The sequence below is a fragment of the Rhinoraja longicauda genome, chromosome 6 (genome assembly GCF_053455715.1).
Source record: "Rhinoraja longicauda isolate Sanriku21f chromosome 6, sRhiLon1.1, whole genome shotgun sequence".
Taxonomy (NCBI): domain Eukaryota; kingdom Metazoa; phylum Chordata; class Chondrichthyes; order Rajiformes; family Arhynchobatidae; genus Rhinoraja; species Rhinoraja longicauda.
The window spans coordinates 43,930,273-43,957,942 of record NC_135958.1 but is presented as its reverse complement, the minus strand read 5'-3'; the positions used below and the strand labels follow the sequence as shown (position 1 = coordinate 43,957,942).

Below are 27,670 nucleotides of genomic sequence, written 5' to 3'. Positions count from 1 at the left end.
GGGAGGGAACGGGAACTGTAACATTCTCTCTCCAGAACGGAGACGTGACCTTTGTTCTGTGTCGTGTCTCCGTTCCCGTTGCGGCCTACCACCGGCCATTCACCTGGGAACACCTGGGGCTCTGGTTCGCAGAGCCCGCGGCGCGGACTCACCACCTGCGGCGCTGGCTGCCTGCGGATGCTGCGGGCGCGGCTGCGACTCGTCTCCGGAGGCTCCGGCGCGGGCCGCGTGGACGTCGGAAGCCCGCAGACCCCTGGGTGGGGGCCGACATCGGGAGCTCCGGCAACGGCAGAGGCAGCGTGTTCGCCCGCCCCGAATCGCGGGGCTTGGGTCGGCCCGTCGCGGACCTTTCACCGTCCGGCGCGGCCTGAAATAGGCCGTTGACCTTTCACCGCCCAGCGGGGGCTTCAATATCGGGAGCCCCGACCGCCCCGACGTGGCAAATCCAACAGCCTGACCGCGGGACAAGACGGCAGGGAAGAGAAAAAGACATTTTGGCCTTCCATCACAGTGAGGAGGGACTGGAGGACACTCACTGTGATGGATGTTTCTTTTTGTTTGGTGTTAGTTGTGATTGTATGTGTTATTGCATTTTTATTGATTAATCTTATTGGTCATATTGTTCAACTGCGGGTAATGTTTCATTTTACTACACATTTATGTGTATGTAACAAATAAACGACTATTGACTATTGACTATTGATAGGTTGTGTCTGTACACCTCAGAATTCATTATGGTAGCACGGTGGCGCAGCGGTAGAGTTGCTGCCTTACAGCAAATGCAGCGCCGGAGACCTGGGTTTGATCCCGACTACGGTGCTGTTTGTACAGAGTTTGTATGTTCTCCTCGTGACCTGCATGGGTTTTCTCTGAGATCTTCGGTTTCCTCCCACACTCCAAAGACATAGAGGTTTGTAGTTTAATTGGCTTGGTAAAATGTAAAGATTTGCCCTAGTGTGGTATAGGATAATGTTAATGTGCGGGGATTGCTGGTTGGTGCCGACCTGGTGGGCCAAAAAGGCCTGTTTCTGCGCTGTATCTCTAAACTAAACTAAACTACCATTCGCAGTTGTATCATCAATGAAGATAAGTAAGTCAGTACCTTCAGCAGCTATAGGGCGGCACGGTAGCGCAGCGGTAGAGTTGCTGCTTTACAGCGAATGCAGCGCCGGAGACTCAGGTTCGATCCTGACTACGGGTGCTGCACTGTAAGGAGTTTGTACGTTCTCCCTGTGACCTGCGTGGGTTTTCTCCGAGATCTTCGGTTTCCTCCCACACTCCAAAGACGTACAGGTATGTAGGTTAATTGGCGGGGTAAATGTAAAAATTGTCCCTAGTGGGTGTAGGATAGTGTTAATGTACGGGGATCGCTGGGCGGCACGGACTTGGTGTGCCGAAAAGGCCTGTTTCCGGCTGTATATATATGATATGATATGATATGATACATGCCCAGGCCATAACACCACCGTGTTTCACAGATGAGGTGGTATGTTTTGGATCTTGGGCGGTTCCTTCTCTTCTCCATACTTACTCTTGCCATCACTCTGATATAAGTTAATTTTCGTCTCATCTGTCCACAAAACCTTTTTCCAGAAGATGCGACCATACTTCCTACCCATTCTCTCTTTAACTTTTGATGTGTTTCTTGCAAGAAAGCTATATCTACTTCCAATTTTTTCATCTGTGTTAAAATTCTCTTCCTTTTTATCGGTCCATTTAACCCATTCACATTATAGCTTAAAAATTTTAATTTGTTATCCATTCATTCCTTTTTTTTTTTCTTCCTTTTTCCTTACCTTGATACCTCTTCCGGTATTTACAATGTGCCGTATTTCAGTGTGCTCCCCTCCATAGTCCAGGTATAAAAACAGAAAAGGAAAAAGAGAGATAGAGAAATAAACCCTCCCTCTAATGTTGTTAATAAATAGATTGGCAACATTACCCCCCTCTATTATACGAGGTGTGGTCCGCACCACACTTGTGCCCATGATTATGGTGGAGCATCCACATTCTCCAACCCCCCCGATATATCAAGTACTTCTAAAAATTAACAATCCTTAATACAATTAATCCCCTCTATAGTATACAGATCTTATTAATAGTCATTCATTCATGAGTCTTCTTAAGCATTTCTCGATGGCAATTCTTCCGCATACTCTTCTGCTTTGACAAAGTCTTTAAAAAAAAAAAATTCTCCAGTGTTGATCATAATCTTCAAAGTAGCCGGATGCAGTAAAATAAACTTATAGCCTTTCTTCCATAGAATATTTTTGGCCTTATTAAATTCTTTTTTTCTGCTCAACAAGACATTACTGATGTCTGGGTAAAAGATTATTTTAGTACCTTCATGTTCTATTGGTTTTCCCTCTCTTATATTATTCCCGACTGTTTTGAAAACCAATTCTCGATCTTGGTATCTTAAAAATTTAATCAACACAGATCTTGGCTTTTGATTAGCCGAGGGTTTCGGTCTTAGAGCCCTATGTGCTCTTTCTATTTCCATCCGACCTTGTTTGTCTATTCCCAGAGTAGTCACTATCCAATCTTGAAAAAAGTTAATTGGGTCTTCCCCCTCCACTCCCTCTGGCAAACCAACAATTTTAACATTATTTCTCCTGCTATAGTTTTCCAAGGCATCCAACTTCTCCGCCGTCTTTTTGCTTTCAATTGCTGCAGCAGTAATACTGTCTTCATTTTTTTCCACTCTAGATTTTAACATTTCATTTTCCATTTGAATATTATCCACTTTATTTGTCACTGTTTGAAAATTCTCCTCCATTTTTTTCAAAGTCTTATGCAATTTCTTGTTATCTCTCCTCATTAATTTGTTATCTCCTTCAATTTTCTTAAGCCTGTTAATAATTTCTTGAAACATCGTTTTCATATCCTGAAAAGGATCCAAAGTCCTCAATTAAATTTAATATGTTTGGTATACTAATTTGTGGTTTTGTGATGTACAGTAGTACATCATCGGCATATAGGGATATTTTGTTATTCGTATATTTTGTGTTATAACCATAAATATCCGAGTGTGTTCTTATTTTTTCAGCAAGGGGTTCAATTACCAAAGCGAATAACAACGGTGATAATGAACATCCTTGTCTATTGCCCCTTGATAGTTCAAATTTCGAGGATAATATATTATTCGTTAATATTCTAGCCGTAGGTTTGTTATATAATAATTTTATCCATGCGATAAAGTTCTCTCCCAATTGAAATTTTTGCAATACTTTAATCATATAATCCCATTCTACTTGATCAAACGCTTTTTCTGCATCCAGTGAGATGATAGATAACTCTTGGTCATGAGGTTTATGTGAGTGCATTATGTTAAGCAAACGTCTCAAATTATTGAATGAGTGTCTCTTAGATATAAATCCTCTCGGCAAACAGTGGGCCTTTTTGGTAACTCACGGTGACCCCCTCGTATTTTGCCCCGAGTCAAAGAGCGCTGGCTGGGAGTAGCCGACTCCAGCTTCGTACCGGAGCCCTCCCCAGACTCACCACCTGCCGAGGGGTCACCAAATCCAGTCCCCTGCTCCACCAGAGCTGTGGGCCTACCTTCGATTTTTTTTCTTGATTCCTTTGTTGGATTTCCTTGCTTCTGTGGCCGTTGTACTCCTCTTTATTCTTTCTTGGAAGGCATCCATACGTTCTGTATACTTTCTGTATACTTTCTGATTTAATTTAAAGTACTTGATTTCCTTTAGTTCGTCTTTTTTTAGCAGTTTAGGGCTTTGTTTTCGGGAGTGCTGAAAAGTTATGTCTACTCAGCCAAGCATTGGACACGCCCCCCCGCATCTTCTTTTAACTCAAAAGCAAGAGGGGTTGCTATCCTATTTAAGAAAACGCTACCAATTAAGATACAAAATATTGTAAGTGACCCAGTAGGTAGATTTGTAATGGTACATTGTCACATTTTCTCAGAATTGTGGACCTTAATGAATATATATGCACCAAATATAGATGATGAGAAGTTTGTGCAGGGTACCTTTTTAAATCTGGCAGAAGCACATGAAAATATATTGATAGGGGGAGATTTCAATTTTTGTTTAGATCCAGTAATGGATAGATCAACAAGGACAAGGACAAGAGCAGCGAAGACAACCTTGAATTTAATGGAAAATTTAAATTTAATAGATGTTTGGAGGAAAAGCCATCCCAGGGAAAGAGACTACTCCTTTTATTCCAATAGACATGATACATATTCAAGAATAGATCTATTTTTGATTTCAGCTCAATTAAGGGGTAGAATAATACAAATAGATTACAAGGCTAGATTGTTATCGGATCACTCACCATTACTAATGAAAATTACGATGCCAGATAAAGAACAGTCAGTGTATAGATGGAGACTCAACTCTTTACTATTGAAAAGGCAAGACTTTTGTGATTTTATTCGAGGACAAATTGGATTATTTTTGGAAACAAATTTAAATTCAGTTGATGATAAATTTATTGTATGGGATGCAATGAAGGCTTATTTGAGAGGTCAAATTATAAGCTACTCATCTAAGATAAAGAAAGATTATCATATCATATCATATCATATCATATATATACAGCCGGAAACAAGCCTTTTCGGCCCTCCAAGTCCGTGCCGCCCAGCAATCTCCGACATTAACACTATCCTACACCCACTAGGGACAATTTTTACATTTACCCAGCCAATTAACCTACATACCTGTACGTCTTTGGAGTGTGGGAGGAAACCGAAGATCTCTGAGAAAACCCACGCAGGTCACGGGGAGAACGTACAAACTCCTTACAGTGCAGCACCCGTAGTCAGGATCGAACCTAAGTCTCCGGCGCTGCATTCGCTGTAAAGAAGCTGCGCTACCGTGCCGCCCACGGTATTATAGGAAGGAATCTGAAAGATTAGAAAAAGAAATCACCGTATTAGAAAAAGACTTACAGAAAGCTTCTTCAGATACGAAAAAAATACAACTTGCAAATAAAAAATTTCAATACAATACTTTACATACTTACAGAACAGAAAAACTAATATTACGAACTAACCGAAGATATTATGAATTAGGAGAAAGAGCGCACAAGGTATTGGTATGGCAACTGAAAGAAGAACAAATATTAAGAACAATAAATTCAATTAGAACAGATCAAAACATTATTACTTATAAACCTAGAGAAATCAATGAGGTATTTAAGCAATTCTACACTAATCTGTACCATTCTGAATCTGAAAAGGATGAAATTAAGATAAATAATTTTTTATCCAAGATACAATTACCAACAATCTCTAATGAGGAGCAGATGGGACTAAATTCCTCCTTTATTTTGAGAGAAGTGGAGGAAGTATTATATTCTTTACCAAGTAATAAATCTCCAGGGGAAGATGGCTTCCCGCCTGAGTTCCATAAAAAATTTAAAGATTTGTTGTTACCAGTATTTATGGAAGTGATACATCAAGCGGAAAAAACTTCTACATTACCAGAATCCTTCTCAATGGCAATTATAACCGTAATTCAAAAAAAAGGGAAAGACCCTTTAAATGCATCTTCTTACAGACCAATATCATTGTTGAATGCAGATTATAAAATAGTTGCTAAGCTTTTGGCAAGGAGATTGGCAGAATATTTACTGAAGCTGGTTAAAGAGGACCAAACTGGATTTGTCAAAAAAAGGAAAATATCTGATAATGTAGCAAGATTTATAAGTATTTTCCATTTAGTACAGAAAAGAAAGGAATTGAGCGTAGCAGTTGCTTTAGATGCTGAAAAGACGTTTGACAGGTTAGAATGGGATTTTTTATTTAAAGTATTAGAGAAGTACGGATTGGGAAATGGTTTCATTAACTGGGTAAAAGCTCTTTATAAACAACCTAAAGCCAAAGTGGTGACAAATGGCCAATCTTCTCAATCATTTAATTTGGAAAGATCTAGCAGACAGGGATGTCCCTTGTCACCAGCTCTATTTGTATTGGCTATTGAACCTCTGGCAGAACTAATAAGATCAGATTTAGACATTGAAGTATTTAAAGTTAATCATGAAAATCACAAAATTACTTTATTTGCAGATGATGTTTTAATTTGTCTTACTAGACCATTGGAATCCTTAAGAAAATTATATTTCAGACTGGAAGAATATGGGAAAGTATCAGGATACAAAATTAATAAAGATAAAACTGAAATAATGCCTCTTTTTGAAGGTAATTATGATCAATGTAAAAGAGAAAGTCAGTTTAAATGGCAAAAAGAAGGCATGAAGTACCTAGGGGTTAAAGTAGATAATAAGTTAAATAATCTGTATAAACTAAATTATAAACCACTAATTAAAAAAATAGATGAGGACTTGAAGAAATGGATGAATCTTCCAATTACATTGCTAGGGAGAGTGAACTGTATTAAGATGAATATTTTTCCGAGGATACAGTATTTATTCCAAACACTGCCTATACCTTTACCAAATAATTTTTTTCAAGAATTGAATAAAATTGTGAGAAATTTTCTTTGGAAAGGTAAAATGCCAAGAGTGTCTATGGAAAAATTAACATGGAAATTTGAATTAGGTGGACTGCAATTACCAAATTTTAAAAATTACTATCTGGCAGCACAAATGAGTTTTATTTCATCCTTTTATCAAGAGGGTGGAAAAACAGCATGGGTTAAAATTAAAATGGATAAAATAAAAGAACTATGCCCAGAAGAATGTATCTATAAATGGGAAGCGAAGCTATTAGTTAAGGATCAAGAGTCACCTTTGCTAAAACATTTAATTAATATATTGTTGAAAACAGTTAAAGCTAATGATAAAAGATTCTTTCTAACAGCTAAAACTCCATTAGTAAAAAATAGATTACTGCCGTTTGCTTGGAATAATCAAATATTACAAGTCTGGGAACAGAAGGGTATTAAACATATAGGAGATTGCTATGAAGGAAATAATTTTTTGACATTTTCTCAATTGAGAAACAAATATCAAATTCCAGGGAACAGTATTTTTTTCTATTATCAACTACAATCTTTTTTAAGGGAAATGTTAGGTAATTCAATGTTTTTATTTCAAATTAGAGGAATTGAATCCCTGATTCAGGGCAAGGGAACTAAAAAAATTATATCTTCAATGTATAAATTATTACAAAAATCTAGTCCAAAGACAGGAATTCAAAAATCAAGACAAAGATGGGAAACAGATCTGAATATTAGCATTGATGAACCAAGTTGGGAAAGATTGTGTTTAGAAAGTATGAAAAATACTATTAATGTGAGATATAGTTTTGTACAGTATAATTTTTTACATCAATTATATTTAACTCCGAAAAAATTAAACAATTTAAATCCAAATTTACCTGACATTTGTTTTAGATGCAACCAGGATGTGGGTACTTTTTACACTCCACATGGGCATGTCCGAAGGTAACTCCTTTTTGGAAAGACCTAAAAAACTTTTTGGAACAATTGATGAATAAGACCATACCATTGGATTCAAGGTTGTTTTTATTGGGAGATACTAAAGGAATATTACCAAGATTAATTTTAGATAAATATCAGAAAAGATTTCTCAAAATAGCAATAGCAATAGCAAAAAAATGTGTAGCGGTCACTTGGAAAGATCATAAGGAAATAAGAATTGAAAGATGGTATGCAGAAATGCATAGTTGTATCCCATTAGAAAAAACGACTTATAATCTGAGAAATAAATATGATTTCTTTTTGAAACTTTGGAACCCATTTACTTTAAAACTAGGATTAAGAATTGGAAATATTTAATTTCAGGATTGTTTTGATACCCCTAAAAAGAATTTAATAAGAAATTAGCCGGAAGTGTTTCCTTCTTGTCTCCAGGTCTCCTTCTTTCTTTCTTTCTTTCTTTTTTTTTTCTTTCTTTCTTCTCCTTTTTCTCTTTTTTCTAACTGCGGGGTGGGGGGGAAGGGGGTTGTGGGTGGGGAGATAATACAGAACAATACATGTATAATCAAATTTATAATGTAGGTATCATTGGGTACGATGAGCTGTAACATGTATGTGTTTTATTAAAATTTAAATAAAATTAATTTTTTTTATAAAGACCTTTTTCCAGAACTGTGGTTGCTCTTTTAAGTACTTCTTGGCAAACTGTAACCTGGCCATTCTATTTTTGCGGCTAACCAGTGGTTTGCATCTTGCAGTGTCGCCTCTGTATTTCTGTTCATGAATTCTTCTGCAGACATTGGTCATTAACAAATCGACACCTGACTCCTGAAGAGTGTTTCTGATCTGTCGGACAGGTGTTTGGAGATTTTTCTTTATTATAGAGAGAATTCTTCTGTCATCAGCTGTTGAGGTCTTCCTTGGCCTGCCAGTCCCTTTGCGATTAGTAAACTCACCACTGCTCTCTTTCTTCTTAATGATGTTCCAACAGATGATGTCTCTAACAGTTTTATTCTTGTTTCTCAGTCTCATAATGGCTTCTTTGACTTTCAATGGCACAACTTTGGTCCTCATGTTGATAAATAGCAATATAAGTTTCCAAAGGTGGTGGAAAGACTGGAGGAAAGACGAGGTGCTGAGAGCTCTCTTGTACCTGCATTAAGGAGGCAAGTAAACACACCTGAGCAATTACAAACACCCATGAAGCCATGTGTCCCAAACATTATGGTGCCCTGAAATGGGGGGACTCTGTATAAACACAGCTGTAATTTCTACATGGTGAAACCAAAATGTATAAAAATACTCTTTAATAAAATCTGACAATGTGCACTTTAACATGTGATTTTTTCTATTACAAATCTCAAATTGTGGAGTACAGAGGCAACTAAATAAATGATGGGTCTTTGTCCTAAACATTGTATGTATACATATTTGGCTGATAAAATTTATTCAATTCAATGGGTGGTCCAGGAGGAGTTGTTGGTGATATTGACTCCTAGGAATTTGAAGTTTTCATCCATCTCTACTTTGGCACCGTCAATGCAAACTGGGGTATGTGGACCGAATCACTTCCTGAAGTCCATCACTGGGGTATGTGGACCGAATCACTTCCTGAAGTCCATCACTGGGGTATGTGGACCGAATCACTTCCTGAAGTCCATCACTGGGGTATGTGCACCGAATCACTTCCTGAAGTCCATCACTGGGGTATGTGCACCGAATCACTTCCTGAAGTCCATCACTGGGGTATGTGGACCGAATCACTTCCTGAAGTCCATCACTGGGGTATGTGCACCGAATCACTTCCTGAAGTCCGTCACTGGGGTATGTGGACTGAATCACTTCCTGAGGTCCATCACTGGGGTATGTGGACCAAATCACTTCCTGAAGTCCATCACTATGGCCTTTGTCTTGCCGACATTGAGAGAAAGGTTGACACAAAAAGTTGGAGTAACTCAGCGTGTCAGATACCATTTCTGGAAAAAAAGAACAGGTGATGTTTCGGGTCGAGATCCTTCTTCAGACAGAGTCAGGGGAGAGGGAAATGAGAAGTGTAGACGGTGATGTAGAAAGTATAGAACAAATGAATGATAAATATGCAAAAAAGTAACAATGATAAAGGAAACAGGTCATTAGCCACTGTGGCCTAGGTGAGAACACATACAGACAACGAGACTCAACAAGAAGACTGAAGCAGGTACGACTTGGATGGGGAGGGATTGAGGGACAGGGAATCTCTCTGCAAGGGTTACTTGAAGTTAGAGAAATCAATATTGATACCACTGGGTTGTAAGCTTCCCAAGCAAAATATGAGATGCTGTTCCTCCAATTTGCATCTGGCCTCACTCTAGCAATGGGGGAGGCCCGGGACAGAAAGGTCAGTGTGGGAATGGGAAGGGAATTCAAGTGTTTGGCAACCGGGAGATCAGGTAGGTTCAGACGGGCTGTGAAGGCGTTCAGCGAAACGATCACCCAGTCTACGTTTGGTCTCGCCAATGTATAAGAGTCCACACCTTGAACAACGGATACAGTAGATGAGGTTGGAGGAGGTGCAAATGAACCTCTGCCTCACCTGAAAGGACTGTTGGGGTCCCTGGACAGAGTCGAGGGAGGAGGTGTAGGGACAGGTGTCTCGACACCAGGACAAGAGGTTCTGTAGCTTCCAGCCTCGATTCTCTCACGCATTATCCCTCGTGATCGGGAGATTCTATGACAGTTTGCTTTGTCCAGTTGATATTTAGATTAAGAAAGGGATAAGGTTGGCTAAGGATTCAGCGCTGCCCTTTGCCCCTCAGGCCTCACTGTTGTAGCTGCAGACAGAGGCTAGGGTGGGGTGGGATGGGAATGAAAGTGGTGGCACCAGGCAGCTTCGTCACCCCTGCAGACTGATACGGCCATTCTGCAATGCCTTCACCCAATGTGCCTGGTCTCTGCAGTGTAGAGGCCACACCGTGAATACTGGACCAACTAATATGTTCTCTACCCCTCTCTCCTCCCTCCCACTCCCCCCAACTCGCTTCTCCCCCTCCCACCACCCCTTCCCCATTGCTCCTCTACCCTGACCCCCCCTCTCCATCTTCCCCTCCCCCTCTACCGCCTTACCTCTCTACCCTGACCCCTCTCCCTCTTCCACCTCCCTCAACCCCTACCGTGACCCTTCTCCCCTTCCCTCCATGCCCTCCCCCCTCTACCCTGACCCCTCCCTCACCCTTTGCCCTGATCCCCTCCCTCTGCCGCCTCTTGCTCCCTCCCCAGGCATGGGAATGTGGTTTCTGACTGCTGCTTCACGCAGCAGGGGAACTCGCTCTGCACATCCTCCTGGGACAGGACGCTGCTGATTTGGGACGTCTCGGTGGGTCAGTTCCGCTCCCAGGGCCCGCTGAAGCTGGCAGGTGGTCACAGGGGCTGCATCAGCTCCTGCACCTTCTCCCGGGACGGTGAGTGGACATGGCAATGTGGACCGGGGCTGGGAATGCAGCGCCAAGACCAGCTGGCGAGAGAGGCCCTGTGTAGAACAGACCCACACACTCCCCGCACTGAGTCTTGAACAGACCCACACACTCCCCGTAGTGTGTAGAACACACACACACACTCCCCACACTGACACACACACTCCCCACACTGACACACTCCCCACACTGACACACACACTCCCCACACTGACACACACACACTCCCCAAACTGACACACTCACACTCCCCACACTGACTCACACTCCCCACACTGACACACACACTCCCCACACTGACACACACACACACACACTCCCCACACTGACACACACACACACACACTCCCCATACACACACACACACTCCCCACACTGACACACTCACCACACCGACACACACACACTCCCCACACTGACACACACACACACACACTCCCCACACTGACACACACACACACTGACACAAACACACACACACACTCCCCACACTGACACACACACTCCCCACACTGACACACACACACCCCACACTGACACACACACACCCCACACTGACACACACACACTCCCCACACTGACACACACACTCCCCACACTGACACACACACACTCCCCACACTGACACAAACACACACACTCCCCACACTGACACAAACACACACTCCCCACACTGACACACACACTCCCCACACTGACACACACACACACTACCCACATTGACACACACACTCCCCACACCGACACACACACACACACTGAGGGACAGACACTGCCAGCTTGTGAGGAGGTCTCTGTCTGAGGTCACTGTGGCAGCCCCGGGTACAGGCAGCATATGTTGAAGCAGCTCGGGCCAGTGTGCGGGGCGTGGCCAGTGTACGGGGCGGCCAGTGTGCGTGGCGTGGCCAGTGTGCAGGGCGTGGCCAGTGTGCGGGGCGTGGCCAGTGCGGGGCGTGGCCAGTGTGCAGGGAGCACAGTCGGTATCCTGACACGGGTCCAGTGTCGCCTCGTCTGAAGGATGCCTCCAATGTCAGTCCCACCCCGAACCCACAAACCTTGGCCCGGGAACTAGTGATTACACGCAGGCACCGCCCGCCCAGCCGAACCCCCCCCCCCTTCCCCCCTCTGAAACAGGTGCAGTGGGGGGCAAAGATACTAAAGGGGCAAGATAAGACCACTCGGCCCTAAAAGCCGCAGTATGTCACGGCGCCATTTTAGTAGACAGAAACTTGCAGAAACATTTAAACACAAAAGTAACAAAATCTGTGAGTTGATAGATGAGACATATTCTGCATGTTAATGGTTTCATCACACATACTGTTCCCGTACAACACTGATTACACTGCGAGAGGCAGAGCGAACGGCGGGGTTTGCTTATTTGGCTCCTTTGCGATTTCAACGGAATGGTCCATCTTGTACATCTAGTATCTTTGGTGGAGGGTGACCAGGAGCGGGAACGCTGCCTGATTCCATCTCTCCCTCACCCAGGAGCGCGGGGCAGTGGCGGGGAGTGGGGACTGACGGGACATTAAATTGTTTCTCCGCCTGATGTGAAATGGCTGCCAATATTGCCGTGTGTTATGGTCCTGCAGCCAAGCTGATCGTGGCGGGATCGTATGACCACACGGTATCAATCTGGGACACGGCTGGTCTGTACACGAAGCTGGTCTTGAAGGTACTCATCCTGCTTGAACTGCCACGCAGTCAGGGCGCTGATAGACGTGAGGGTGGAGAGAATCCTGGTGCCCGAGGCTGGGGGCACCTTGTGCCCGTTTCCACCAGCAGCGACCAACCAACGTTGACCAAGCGGCTTGTGGCACCGGGGCGGGGGTGCGGCGGCGCCGCGGGTTCACGGTGCTCCGGGCGGGGTCTTCACGGACTGCACATGTTGTCTATGACTTTAGCAAGGGCCTTTAACGTGGCTGTCCCGTGCTTGGCAGGTCCATGTCAGATGGCAGGGAGGTTGGGGTGACCTAGCTGATGGCACGGTGGTAGAATGTGGCAGTGGAGAAGGTTGGGGCGTTGAGGCCGTCATGGTCCTAACACCGCCACCGCGCCCTTCACAAACACAACCCCCCTCGCTGTGCCCAGACCCCGGCTTGGCTCACTGAGGGGGGCACTCCCTCGGTACCGCAACCATGCCGCGATCCCTACCGTCCCAATGCTGCTGTTCGGCCCACACGGGACAGCAGGATACAGGAGACCACGTCCCGAACTGGGTTCCAATCCTCTGCCAACTGCCCTGAGCAGGTTGGAGTGGAAACTCCAGCACGGGGAAGAGGGGCCGATTGGCCTATTGGTGAGAGGTGGGTCTGGGAGCGGGGGGGTGGGGCAGAGGGCTGGGAGGGAGCGAGGAGCAGAGAGGGGGCGGGGGCCGGGGAGGGAGAGGAGGGGGCGGGGGGCGATGAAGGCGGGGACGGGGAGGGAGGGACCGTGGGGGGGGGGGGGGGGGGGGGAGAGAGGGCGGGGGGGCAGGGAGGGGGAGGGGAGAGGGAGGCGGGGAGGGAGAGGGAGGCGGGGAGGAAGAGGGAGGCGGGCAGGGAGAGGGGGCGGGGAGGGAAATATACCTGGACTATCTCTGACATCTCCCTCCCGTTTCTGGACCTCACCATCTCCGTCACAGGAGAAAAACTAGTGACGGACATTTATTACAAGCCCACCGACTCGCACAGCTATCTGGACTACACTTCTTCCCACCCGGTCCCTTGCAAAAAGTCTATCCCCTACTCCCAATTCCTCCGTCTACGCCGCATCTGCGCCCGGGATGAGGTGTTTCAGACTAGGGCTTCCGAGATGTCCTCGTTTTTCAGAAAACGGGGCTTCCCCTCCTCCATTATAGATGAGGCTCTCACTAGGGTCTCTTCTACATCCCGCAGCTCCGCTCTTGCTCCCCATCCCCCCACTCGCAACAAGGACAGGATCCCCCTCGTTCTCACCTTCCACCCCACCAGCCAGCGGATCCAACATATCATCCACCAACATTTCCGTCACCTACAACAGGACCCCACCACTGGCCATATCTTCCCATCCCCTCCCCTCTCTGCGTTCCGCAGAGACCGTTCCCTCCGCAACTCCCATGTCCACTCGTCCCTTCCTACCCAAACCACCCTAACCCCGGGCACTTTCCCTTGCAACCGCATGAGATGCAACACCTGTCCCTTTACCTCCCCCCTCAACTCCATCAAAGGACCCAAACATTCTTTCCAGGTGAGACAGAGGTTCACCTGCACCTCCTCCAACCTCATCTATTGCATCCGCTGCTCTAGATGTCAACTGATCTATATCGGCCAAACCAAGCGCAGGCTCGGCGATCGCTTCGCTGAACACCTGCGCTCGGTCCGCATTAACGCAACTGATCTCCCGGTGGCCCAGCACTTTAACTCCCCCTCCCATTCCCAGTCTGACCTCTCTGTCATGGGCCTCCTCCAGTGCCATAGTGAGGCCCGCCGGAAATTGGAGGAGCAGCACCTCATATTTCGCCTGGGCAGTTTGCAGCCCGGTGGTATGAACGTCGACTTCTCCAACTTCAGATAGCTCCTCTGTCCCTCCCTTCCCCTCCTCCTTCCCAGAGCTCCCTCTATCTTCCTGTCTCCACCTATATCCTTCCTTTGTCCCACCCCCGACATCAGTCTGAAGAAGGGTCTCGACCCGAAACGTCACCCATTCCTTCTCTCCCGAGATGCTGCCTGACCTGCTGAGTTACTCCAGCATTTTGTGAATAAATCGATTTGTACCAGCATCTGCAGTTATTTTCTTATACTAGAGATGGAGTCGGGGGCGGGGAGGGAGGCGGGAGATGGAGACGGAGAGGGAGGCGGGGCGGGGGACGGGAGAGGGGGCGAGGGGGCGGGAGATGGAGGTGGGGGGCGGGAGATGGAGGCGGGGGCGCCGCTGTTGACGATTTGGGGTTGTTCCCCACACAGGATCACAATGACTGGGTGACGGACGTGGACATTTCCGCGGACAACGGCAGTGTTCTGTCTGCCTGCAAGGTAATGTCCCCCGACCACACCTCCACTCACTGCCCCAGAAATGCAGCATGGACACAGGCCCTTCGGCCCATACCGACCATCCTTCACCTGTTCACACTGGTTTGTTTCAGCGGCTGCACCGCCGCGCCGCCTGATCCATGTTACAAGCAACAGCGGACCAGCGGGCTTCAGCCTCGGGCACCCGCCTCGGTGCAGAGCTCCGCGCCAATGGGTGGTGTCTCATTGAGCGAGCGCAGATGCCAAGCCGCCCATCACCCCCCCCCCCCCCCCCCCACGGGCCACAAAACAAAGCATTTGGCGGGGGTGCGACCGCGGTCCTCTGACCAAAAAATCCACAAAGTGCTGGAGTGATTCAGCGGGTCAGGCAGCATCTCTGGAGAACGTGGATAGTCTGAAGGAGGATCCCGACCCAAAACGATATAAGGTCACGTGATAGGAGCAGAATTAGGCCATTCTGCCCAACAAGTCTACTCCGCCTTTCAATCATGGCTGATCTATCTCTCCCTCCGAACCCCATTCTCCTGCCTTCTCCCCACAACCTACGACACATGTACTAATCAAGAATCTATCTAGCTCTGCCTTAAAAATATCCACTGACTTGGCCTCCACAGCCTTCAGTGCCAAAACAATTCCACAGATTCACCATCTTCTGACTAAAGAAATTTCGTATCTCCTTCCAAAAAGAACGTCCTTTAATTCTGAGGCTATGACCTCTAGTCAGACACTCCCACCAGTGGAAACATCCTGTCCACACCCACTCTATCCAGGCCTTTCACAGTTCTGTACGTTTCATTGAGGTCCCCCCTCATTCTTCTAAACTCCAGCGAGTACAGGCCCATTGCCGACAAACGCTCAACATAGGTTAACCTACTCATTCCTGGGATCATTCTTGCAAACCTCCTCTGGACACTCTCCAGAGCCAGCATATCCCTCCTCAGATATGGTGCCCAAAATTGCTCACAGTATTCCAAATGCGGTCTGACCAGCGCCTTATAGAGCCTCAGCATTACATCTCTGTTTTGTATACAAGCCCTCTCGAAATAAATGCTGGCATTGAGTTTGCTTACTTTACTACCGATACGACTTACAGAGTAACTTTTTGTGAATCCTGCACCAGCACTCCCAAGTCCCTTCACATCTGCCACTTCTCTGCCCACTCTCCCAACCTGTCCAAGTCCTTCTGCAGAGTACCTGCTTTCTCTACACAACCTGTCCTTCTACCTATTTTCGTATCATCCGCAAATTTGGCAGAGTAGCGGCCCCGGCACCGCCCCCGTGGAAGTCCGCTAATCACTGGAAGCCAAGCTGGAAAAGCCACTCTTGGTCTTTTGCCAATCTGATGTCGTTGAAACGTCACAGAGAGATGCTGCCTGACGCGCTGAGTTACTCCAGCACTTTGTGTCTTTTTTTGTGAAACACCTGCAATTTCTTGTTTGAAACGTTCACCACATCGCAATCCTTCCTCATCCCACATCTCGCCTCCCGTAGGATTCCACGGTGCTTTTGTGGACCATCGAGCGACTGGAGCAGATCCCAGCGGTGCAGTCGCAACGGAGGCTGGGCGGGGAGACCGTGCTGCAGGTGGGCGGCTTGGCATCTGCGCTCGCTTTGTCCGGTAACCGCCGCCTGCACCGTCGCTACCGGTTACTAGCTCGGAAAGCTGGGACACAGGGGATCATTTGGGGCCCGCGGTGTCAGAGTGAGACCGAGAGATCCCATGTTCGTCCGGGCAGCTCGCTGCAGGCCGGGCCGCGGGTCCGGAGAGGCCGGCTTTTGAGGTTTAGTTTACTGTTGGAAGTACAGTCACAAGCTTTTGTTTGCTGCGAAGGTTCACGGCTGGAGGGAGAGAGACTGGAGCCCAGATCAGAGAATACTGTGGGGCGGATGGAGATGGTTAACATCAGGAAGCGTGAGAGTGAACAAGAGACAGCGCCCCTCGGGCAGAGGCGTCGCAACACGGGAGGGATTCACCCAGAGAGTTGTGAATTTGTGGAATACTCTGCCACAGAAGGCAATGGAGGCCAATTCACTGGATGAATTTTAAAGAGAGTTAGATAGAGCTCTAGGGGCTGGTGGAATCAAGGGATATGGGGAGAAGGCAGGCACGGGTTACTGATTGTGGATGATCAGCCATGATCACAATGAATGGCGGTGCTGGCTCGAAGGGTCAAATAGCCTCCTCCTGCACCTATTTTCTATGTTTCTTAATAGATCGGGTAGATGTTTCTTGCCCAGGGTAGGTGAATCGAGGAGCAGAGGACATAGGTTCAAGGTGAAGGGGAAAGATTGAATAGGAATCTGAAGGGTAATCTTTTCACACAAAGGGTGGTGGATGTATGGAGCAAGCTGCCAGAGGAGGTAGATGAGGCTGGGGCTCCCCAACATGGATAGGATATGATTGGAGGGACATGGACCAAACGCGGGCAAGTGAGACTAGTGTAGCTGGGACATGTTGGCCGGTGTGGGCAAGTTTGGCCTAAGGGCCTGTTTCTACACTATTACACTAACACGGGGGCACCGAATGCGGGTGACTCTCAAAAGAACCCGAAACCACCCGGTGAGGGAGGGGTGGACTGGTTTGTGGCCACGGGTGTCCGTGCCCAGCTCGCTCTCCGCTGACTCACCCCTCCCTCTCCCACAGTGCGCTGACTGCCGCAAGCCCTTCCCCATCTGCCCGGAGGACTCGACCCTGCCGACCCGCTGCTCCTTCTGCCGGTTGTCGGCAACCGGGCCGGCCCTGCCGCAGCTGCCCAGCGTCTAACGCCAGCCTCACCGCACTGCCCGGGCAACACAATCCGATCAGCGCCTGGTTCCAGCCCACCGCCCTGCCCACCCCGCCTTCCCCACCCCCCACCTGCCCACCCCACCTTCCCACTCCCCACCCCACCCCCGCACCTTCCCACTCCCCCACCTTCCCACTCCCCACCCCACTTTCTCCACCCACCTTCCCCACCACCCTCCACTTTCCCACCCCCCCACCCACCTTCCCCAACCCCCCACCAACCTTCCCCACCCCCCACCCACCTTCCCCACCCCCCACCCACCTTCCCCACCCCCCACCCACCTTCCCCACCCCCCACCCAGCTTCCCCACCCCCCCACCCACCTTCACCCTCCCACCCACCTTCTCCACCCTCCCACCCACCTTCCCACTCCCCACCCCGCCTTCCCAACCCACCTACCTTCCCACTCCACACCCCCACCTCACTTTCCCATTCCTCTCCCTACCTTCCTAACCTCTCCAACCTAACCCAGCCCCGGGCAACTGTCACTGCTCCGACCCCGTCCCCCGCACTCCTTGTACATTTACATTGAATAAAATGTGAACAATAGAGGTATCATGGCCGTGGTCACACCTTGTTTGTAATCCTGACTGCGAACGCCCGCACTCACGGGCGGCTGAAGCCCGCACTCACGGTCGCTCCAGCCTCTATATGTCAGGGTCGCTGGTCCAGGCCGGGCTGGGCATCGGGCACTGACTGGCAGCCCATCGCCAAGCAAGGAGGCGGCACCCTGGCACAATGTTGTGGAGTACCAGCTGCTCCCCCCTTTCCACCCCGCGGGGGCGAAGGCTGCGCCGGCTCCCGGGGGGCTGACCCCGGGGCCCATTCACCTGCAGCAGCTGCAGGCGGCGGGCATGCGCCAGGAGCGCTCCCGTCCCCGATCGCCACCGCCTTTATCAAAGATGGCGGCCTTCTATTTGCGCTCGAGTGCCTTGCTCACGCAACGTCCAGTGCTGCCAACACAGCAGCCACTGCTGTCAACGTCTGGCCGGCAACGCACAGGTGCACTCTGGGAGTACCGACAGGGAGCCGTGAGTGCGCAGGCGTATTGCGCACAGTGCCGGCCAGCTGCCGTGAGTGCGCATGCGCGGCGCCCATGTTGCTGTCAGAGCCGCTGCCCGGGGCGGGAGAGTAACGGGAGACGGGCCGAGGCGGCGCGGAGCGGAGCGGTTCCCGGCATGGAGCGGAGCCAGCCCGGCGCCGAGGCCCAGCGCCCGGCCAACACGCACCGACAATCGGCCGGGATGTAATCCAGCGGCGAACGAGAAATGGCGGCGGAAGAGCGGCGGCGAGCGGCCCGGCTCCTCGGCCTGAGCCTCGGCCTGATCATCGGCACCGGTGAGGGGGCGGCCCGGCCCTGGGGCAGAGCGGGCCGGGGGTACGGCCGCATACAGCCGGCGGGAGGGTGAGGGAGGGGAGGGGAGGGGAGGGGGCGGCCCGGCCCTGGGGCAGAGCGGGCCGGGGGTACGGCCGCATACAGCCGGCGGGAGGGTGAGGGAGGGGAGGGGAGGGGAGGGGGCGGCCCGGCCCTGGGGCAGAGCGGGCCGGGGGTACGGCCGCATACAGCCGGCGGGAGGGTGAGGGAGGGGAGGGGGCGGCCCGGCCCTGGGGCAGAGCGGGCCGGGGGTACGGCCGCATACAGCCGGCGGGAGAGTGAGGGAGGGGAGGGGATGTGATGTGGCGAGATGTGGCGCGGAGGTGTGGGCCGGTGCCGGGACTGCCCAGTGCGCTGAGCCGGTACCCGCTCAATGAAGGGCCCCGACCCCAAGCCTCACTCACCTCCCCTGGCACTGGGCCTGGGCCGCTGACTTACTCCAGCGCGCTGTGCCTCTTTGTACATTTCATAATTAGCTTTCGGCAAAACATCACAAAAAACAAGTTATATATATTTTATATGTAAAATTCTACTGGACATTGACTGCAACAAACAAGCATTAGGGCAGATGCACAATTCAAAACCATGTCCATGGTGGTGCAAGAGGCGTTACGTTGCTGAGGTTGGATTAGATTTGGGCATGTCGTCGGTTCAAGAACCTGATGGTTGCAGGAAAGCAGCTGTTCCTGAACCTGGTGGTGTGGGACTTCAGGCTTCTGTACCTCCTGCCCGATGGTAGCAGTGAGATGAGGGCAGGAAGATCAGAAGCCTGAAGTCCCACACCACAAGGTTCAGGAACAGCTACTTTCCTGCAACCATCAGGTTCTTGAACCGATGACATGCCCAAATCTAATCCAACCTCAGCAACGTAACGCCTCTTGCACCACCATGGACATGGTTTTGAATTGTGCATCTGCCCTAACGTTTTGTTTGTTGTAGTCAATGTCCAGTATGGTGTTATCCTTGATGATAGATGCCTTGCAGCAACGCTGGTGTCTATGTTTTCGATGGTGAGGAGGGCTGTGCCCGTGATGGACCGGGCTGAGTCCGTCACTCTCTGCAGCCTCTTGTGTCGCTGGGATCGCTGCACATGCCGTGATATAACCGGGCAGGATACTTGCGAGAGTGCATCTGTGCAAGTTTGTGGGAGTATTTGGTGACATACTGAGTCTCTCTAAACTTTTGAGAAAGTAGAGGCAGTGGTGAGATTTCTTCGTGATAACCTGTGTGTTGAACCCAGGACTTGTCATCCGAGGTGATAGTGTCCACTCGGTGAAGACTCGTCCCCACCATTGTGACCTCCTGGTGACCTCTTCAACAACTCTAGTCAAATTTGTGAGATGAAATTCCCCATGTACCTGTACAAAGCTGTGCTGACAATCCTTATTCAGGCGCTGCCTTACCCCAAACCTGGGACATATTGTCCATCACAATCCCCTCACGGTACATGCCCCTCCCCCCCCCCCCCGCCCCGCGAAACATGCTCACAGTGAACTCCCCCTACTCTCGCCTCCCCTCCGCACTGACGACCCCCCCCCCCGCACTGACCCCCTCCCCCCACATTGATCCCCCCGCCCACACTGACCCCCCCCCCCCACACTGACCCTCCATGGCCCCGCCACTATGCTTTCATCACCTGCCTCGCTGAAGCTGTGGCGCTGCCAGCGGGGGTTTTCCGTGCCGCTCGCACTGCCCTTTGGCCGAGGACGGGAACGTTGTCTGCGGGCGGCTGGCAGGCCTGACATTGCTGCCGGGGACCGACGTTGTAAGCCGGGCACCGTTGCTGGGGCCAGTACTGTTGCCGGGCGCGGTGCCCGGGTGCCGGTGCTGTTGCCCGGGCTCTCCTTCCTGCTCCAGTGGGAGTGTGGTCAGGGCTGTGCCCTGGGGTAGCTGGAAGGGGTCGTTCGCGGGCTGCTGATGTGCGGCTGGGAGTCAGGGAGGCGGTTGCTGTCCGGCATCGTGCCTGTCCGCACCAGCTGCAGCCGGCAGCGAGTGAGGCCGCAGAATGGTTCCAGCACGTTAGCCGCTCAGTCTGAGGACGCGCCCTCGCCCCGCAAATCCTCCCCTCCCCTCCCCTCCCCACACAGAGGAGTGGGTGTGTGTGTCCGGGTGTGGGTATAGAGGTGTGGGTGTGTATGTAGACGTGTGGGTGTGTGTATAGTGGTGTATGTATAGTGGTGTTGGTGTGTGTGTAGAGGTGTTGGTGTGTGTATAAGGGTGTTGGTGTGTGTATAGGGGTGTTGGTGTGTGTATAGGGGCGTTGGTGTGTGTATAGGGGTGATGGTGTGTGTGTAGAGATGTTGGTGTGTGTGCGGAGGTGTGGTTGTGTGCAGAGGTGTGGATGTGTGTGTGGAGGTGTGGGTGTGTGTGTAGAGGTGTGGGTGTGTGTAGGGGTGTGGGTGTGTGTGTAGAGGTGTGGGTGTGTGTGTAGAGGTGTGTGTGTGTGTGTAGAGGTGTGTGTGGGTGTAGAGGTGTGTGTGTAGAGGAGTGGGTGTGTGTGTCCGGGTGTGGGTATAGAGGTGTGGGTGTGTATGTAGACGTGTGGGTGTGTGTATAGTGGTGTGTGTGTGTGTGTGTAGAGGTGTTGGTGTGTGTATAAGGGTGTTGGTGTGTGTATAGGGGTGTTGGTGTGTGTATATGGGTGTTGGTGTGTGTATAGGGGTGTTGGTGTGTGTATAGGGGTGGTATGTGTGTGTGCAGACGTGTGGGTGTCTGTATAGTGGTGTTGGTGTGTGTGCGGAGGTGTTGGTGTGTGTGCGGAGGTGTGGTTGTGTGTGTAGAGGTGTGGGTGTGTGTGTGTAGAGGTGTGGGTGTGTGTAAGGGTGTGGGTGTGTGTGTAGAGGTGTGGGTGTGTAGAGGTGTGTGTGGGTGTAGAGGTGTGTGTGTGTGTGTAGAGGTGTGTGTGTGTGTAGAGGTGTGGGTGTGTGTAGAGGAGTGGGTGTGTGTGTAGACGTGTGGGTGTGTGTATAGTGGTGTTGGGGTGTATGTATAGTGGTGTTGGTGTGTGTGTAGAGGTGTTGGTGTGTGTATAAGGGTGTTGGTGTGTGTATTGGGGTGATGGTGTGTGTATAGGGGTGTTGGTGTGTGTATAGGGGTGTTGGTGTGTGTATAGGGGTGTTGGTGCGTGTATAAGGGTGTTGGTGTGTGTATAGGGGTGTTGGTGTGTGTATAGGGGTGTTGGTGTGTGTATAGGGGTGTATGTGTGTGTGTGCAGACGTGTGGGTGTCTATAGTGGTGTTGGTGTGTGTGCGGAGGTGTTGGTGTGTGTGCGGAGGTGTGGTTGTGTGCAGAGGTGTGGGTGTGTGTGCAGAGGTGTGGGTGTGTGTGTAGAGGTGTGGGTGTGTGTGTAGAGGTGTGGGTGTGTGTGTGTAGAGGTGTGGGTGTGTGTGTAGAGGTGGGTGTGTGTGTAGAGGTGTGTAGAAGTGTGGGTGTGTACAGGTGTGTGTGTGGAGGTGTGCGTGTGGAGGTGTGCGTGTGGAGGTGTGGGTGTGGGTGTGCGTGTGGAGGTGTGCGTATGGGTGTGCGTGTGGAGGTGTGTAGAGGTGTGGTTGTGTACAGGTGTGTGTGGAGGTATGGGTGTGCGTGTGGAGGTGTGGGTGTGCGTGTGGAGGTGTGGGCGTGTGCGTGTGGAGGTGTGCGTGTGGGCGTGTGCGTAGAGGTGTGTGCGCGGAGAGGTGTGGCCGTGTTTGGAGAGGTGTGTGCGCGGAGAGGTGTGTGCGGAAAGGTGTGCGTGTAGAGGTGTGGGTGTGTGCATAATGGTGTTGGTGTGTGTGTAGAGGTGTGTGTGTAGAGGTGTGTGTGTGGAGGTGTGTGTGTAGAGGTGTGTGTGTAGAGGTGTGTGTGTGTAGAGGTGTGTGTAGAGGTGTGTAGAGGTGTGTGCGTGTACAGGTGTGTGGAGTTGTGGGTGTGTGCGTAGAGGTGTGTGCGTACAGGTGTAGGTGTGTGTGTAGAAGTGTGTGCGCACAGGTGTAGATGTGTGCGTAGAGGTGTGTGCGTAGAGGTGTGTGTGCAGAGGTGTGTGCGCAGAGGTGTGTGCGCAGAGGTGTGCGCGTACAGGTGTGTGCGTACAGGTGTAGGTGTGTAGAGGTGTTGGTGTGTACATAAGGGTGTAGGTGTGTGTGTAGAGGTGTTGGTGTGTGTATAGGAGTGTAGGTGTGGGTGTGTATAGGGGTGTAGGTGTATGTATAGAGGTGTGTGTGTGTAGAGGTGTAGGTGTGTGTACAGAGGTGTGTGTGTGTGGAGGTGTAGGTGTGTGTGTAGAGGTGTAGGTGTGCATGCAGAGGTGTTGGTGTGTGTACAGAGGTGTGTGTGTGTGTAGAGGTGTTGGTGTGTGTAGGGATGTTGGTGTGCGTGGAGCAGTGTAGGTGTGTGTATAGGGGTATGTGTGTGGAGGTGTTGGTGTGTGTGTAGAGGTGTTGGTGTGTGTGTAGAGGTGTTGGTGTGTGCGTAGAGGTGTAGGTGTGTGTGTGTAGAGGTGTTGGTGTGCTTGGTGTTGGTCAGTATGGGTGGTCCAGGAGTTGTTGGTGATATTGACTCCTAGGAATTTGAAGTTTTCATCCATCTCTACTTTGGCGCCGTCAATGCAAACTGGGGTATGTGGACCGAATCACTTCCTGAAGTCCATCACTGGGGTATGTGCACCGAATCACTTCCTGAAGTCCATCACTCTTCCTGAAGTCCATCACTGGGGTATGTGCACCGAATCACTTCCTGAAGTCCATCACTGGGGTATGTGCACCGAATCACTTCCTGAAGTCCATCACTATGGCCTTTGTGTTGCTGACATTGAGAAAAAAGTTGTTGTCTTGACACTAGGGCACGAAGTTCTAGATCTCCTTCCTGTACTTCGTCTCATCATTATTTGTTATCTGGCCCACAATATTCACAGAGTGATACAGTGTGGAAACACAGAGTCATAGAGTGATACAGTGTGGAAACACATAGAGTCATAGAGTGATACAGTGTGGAAACAGGCCCCTCACAGAGTCACAGAGTGATACAGCGTGGAAACAGGCCCTTCATAGAGTCACAGAGTGATACAGTGTGGAAACAGGCCCTTCGGCCCAACTTGCGCACACCAGCCAACATGTCCCAGCTACACCAGTCCCACCTGCTCGCGATTGGCCCACATCCCTCCAAACCTGTCCTATCCATGTACCTATCTAACTGTTTCTTAAATGTTGTGATAGTCCCTGCCTCAACTACCTCCTCTGGCAGCTTGTTCCATACACCCACCACCCTTTGTGTGAAAAAGTTACCACTCAGTTTCCTATCAAATCTTTTCCCCTTCATCTTAAACCTATATGCTCAGGTCCTCGATTCGCCTACTCTGGGCAAGAGACTCTGTGCACCCCTATACACCTCAATAAGGTCACCCATCATCCTCCTGCACTCCAATGAATAGAGTCCCAGCCTACTCAACCTCTCCCTATAGCTCAGACCATCTAGCCCTGGCAACATCCTTGAAAATCTTCTCTGTACCCTTTCCATCTTTTCTATAACATGGTGCCCAGAATTGAACACAATATTCTAATTGCGGTCTGACCAACGTCTTATGCAACTACAACATGACCTCCCAACTTTTATACTCAATACTCTGACTGATGAAGGCCAATATACTAAAAGCCTTTTTGACCACCTTGACCTTCAAGGAACCATGCACCTGCACTCCTAGATGCCACTACTCTACAACACTCCCCAGAGCTCTACCATTCACTGTGTAGGTCCTGCCCATGTTAGACGTCCCAAAATGTAACACCTCACATTTCTCTGTATTAAATTCCATCAACCATTCCTCAGCCCACCTGGCCAATCGATCAAGATCACAATGGTGGTGTCGTCTGCGGATTTGTAAATCAATAGATAATAGACAATAGGTGCAGGTGTAGGCCATTCGGCCTTTCGAGCCAGCACTGCCATTCAATGTGATCATGGCTGATCATTCTCAATCAGTACCCCGTTCCTGCCTTCTCCCCATACCCCCTTAAGAGCTCTATCCTTAAGAGCTCTATCTAACTCTCTCTTGAATGGCAGTGCAGGCGAATTCTCTGAATACATTCAAGAGAGAGCTAGATAGAGCTCTTAAGGTCACAGGGAGAACTTACAAACTCCGTACAGACGGCACCCTTAGTCAGGATCGAACCTGAGTCTCCGGCGCTGCATTCGCTGTAAGGCAGCAACTCTACCGCTGTGCCACCGTGAAAGTCTGGGCCAGTTGCTGTTCGTGGGTTTACCCTCAGGAAGGCAAATCTAACCTCTGCAGCAGTCACCCTGGGGAGAGGCACACTGGAATACTGAAGGGCCAGGTGTCACCGCCCTGTTAGCCTTCTGCTCAAAATAAGCATTCAGTTCATCAGGTAGGGTCGCACCATCACCAATGATGTTGCCAGACCTCGCTGTGCAGCCAATTACTGTGCCCTCAATAATGTTTGGGACAAAGACCCATCATTTATTTATTTGCCTCTGCACTCCACAATTTCCGATTTGTAATAGAAAAATTCACATGTGGTTAAAGTGCACATTGTCAGATTTTATTAAAGAGTATTTTTATACATTTTGGTTTCACCATGTAAAAATTACAGCTGTCTTTATACATAGTCCCCCCATTTCAGGGCACCATAATGTTTGGGACACATGGCTTCACAGGAGTTTGTAATTGCTCAGGTGTGTTTAAATGCCTCCTTAATGCAGGTATATTAGAGCTCTCAGCACCTAGTCTTTCCTCCAGTCTTTCCATCACCTTTAGAAACCTTAATTGCTGTTTATCAACATGAGGACCAAAGTTGTGACAATGAAAGTTAAAGAAGCCATTATGAGACTGAGAAACAAGAATCAAACGGTTAGAGACATAGAAACATAGAAAATATGTGCAGGAGGAGGCCATTTGGCCCTTCGAGCCAGCACCGCCATTCATTGTGATCATGACTGATCATCCACAATCAATAACCTGTGCCTTGCCTTCTCCCCATATCCCTTGATTCCACTAGCCCCTAGAGCTTTATCTAATTCTCTTTTAAATCCATCCAGTGATTTGGCCTCCACTGCCCTCTGTGGCAGAGAATTCCACAAATTCACAAAACTCTGGGTGAAAAAGATTCTTCTCACCTCAGTTTTAAATGGCCACCCCTTTATTCCTAGACAATGTCCCCTGATTCTGGACTACCCCAACATTGGGAATATTTTTCCTGCATCTAGCTTGTCCAGTCCTTTTATAATTTTATACGTCTCTATAAGATCCCCTCTCATCCTTCGAAACTCCAGTGAATACAAGCCCAGTCTTTCCAATCTTTCCAAATATGACAGTCCCACCATCCCGGGGATTAACCTCGTGAACCTACGCTGCACTGCCTCAAAAGCAAGGATGTCCTTCCTCAAATTAGCAGACCAAAACACCACACAATATTCCAGATGTGGTCTCACCAGGGCCCTATACAACTGCAGAAGGAGTTGAGTGATTATACTGGGACAAGTTTGTCCTGGTATTGTCTCTAGACATCCTTGATGGTTTTGTGGAGATCACAGCTGCGCGGTCTGCAATGCAGCGTTGCGTTGCTGAGGTGGGATTAGGGTGGTGCAGGCGGTTCAAGAATGATGGTTGTCGGAACGTAGCTGTTCCTGAGCCTGGGGGTGTGGGACTTCGGTCCGATGGTAGCAGTGAGAAGAGGGCACGGCCCTGATGGTGGGGACCCTGGATGATTGTCCATGGCCTGAGGGCTGTTGTACTGGAGCAGGTTTCTTGATGAATTGGAATTTAGGCAGGGATTTACAATGCTGTTCGGCATGGGCAGCGGAATTGAGCCAGGCAGGCACAGCTTTACAGGCACGATGTGTGGTAGGGGGTCGCTGAGGTAAGGCGCTGAACAAAAGAACAGACTGAGTATTGACGAGGTGTGAGATTGGAGGAGGGAGGCCATCAGCAGGAGTGCGTTAGTAATGAAGCTGCAATCAGGCAGCGCCAACGACCAGGTGGCACAAGGCATGGAACCCCACCACCGACGGAACAGACAGGCAGCTCCTGGATGAAAGGCCAGCTTCTCATTCAATGCTGTATCGCTACTTCCAGCCATTCTCAGTTGACCCTAATTTAGTTAAGAGATTGCAGTTTGAAAAAGGCCCTTGGCCCACACCAACCATTAATCACCTGTTCACACTAGTTCTATGTTATCCCACTTTCTCATCCATTACCTATACACTATGGGCAATTTATAGAGGGCCAATTAACCTGCAAACCCCACAGGTCTTTGGGATGTGGGAGGAAACCGGAGCACCCGGAGAAACCCACACAATCACTGGGAAGTGTATAACTCCCACAGGACAGCTCCCGAGATCAGGATGGAACGCAGGTCTCTGACGCTGTGAGGCCACCCTGTAGAGTACCGTTCTGCAGTAATCATTCTGTAACAGAAGGTCATAAATGCAGCGTTGTAATGCAGATTGCAGCATCTGCAGTCTCTTGTGTCCAGAGCTGAACATCACTGTAAAAACAGCAAGTACCTAGTGCTCCATTTAAATGCATGTTGTATTTGCTAACATGATAGATGAGGTGGCAGCACAGGCAGCAACATACGTGATCTAAGATCAGGGGTGACCGACCAGGATGCCCATTGTTGCTCCGTGTACCATGTTCCCATAGCATTGGCGAGAGGGGAAGGAGACAGACGGTGTTTGTGGAGGAAGCATCAGAGCCGTGGCGGGAGAGAGTGCTG

General features: G+C 49.6%; 1 protein-coding gene across 1 annotated transcript in view; it reads left to right on the top strand.

Moving 5' to 3' along the window:
• The window catches only part of LOC144594880 (uncharacterized), a 50,480-nt gene extending 32,911 nt beyond the window's left edge, over positions 1-17,569 (top strand). Inside the window, exons 7-11 of the mRNA XM_078401803.1 lie at positions 10,623-10,804; positions 12,409-12,491; positions 14,740-14,808; positions 16,297-16,389; positions 17,450-17,569. Of these exons, the coding sequence (XP_078257929.1) occupies positions 10,623-10,804; positions 12,409-12,491; positions 14,740-14,808; positions 16,297-16,389; positions 17,450-17,569 (547 nt within the window). The remainder of the gene's footprint in view (positions 1-10,622; positions 10,805-12,408; positions 12,492-14,739; positions 14,809-16,296; positions 16,390-17,449) is intronic.
• Positions 17,570-27,670: the final 10,101 nt, after the last annotated feature.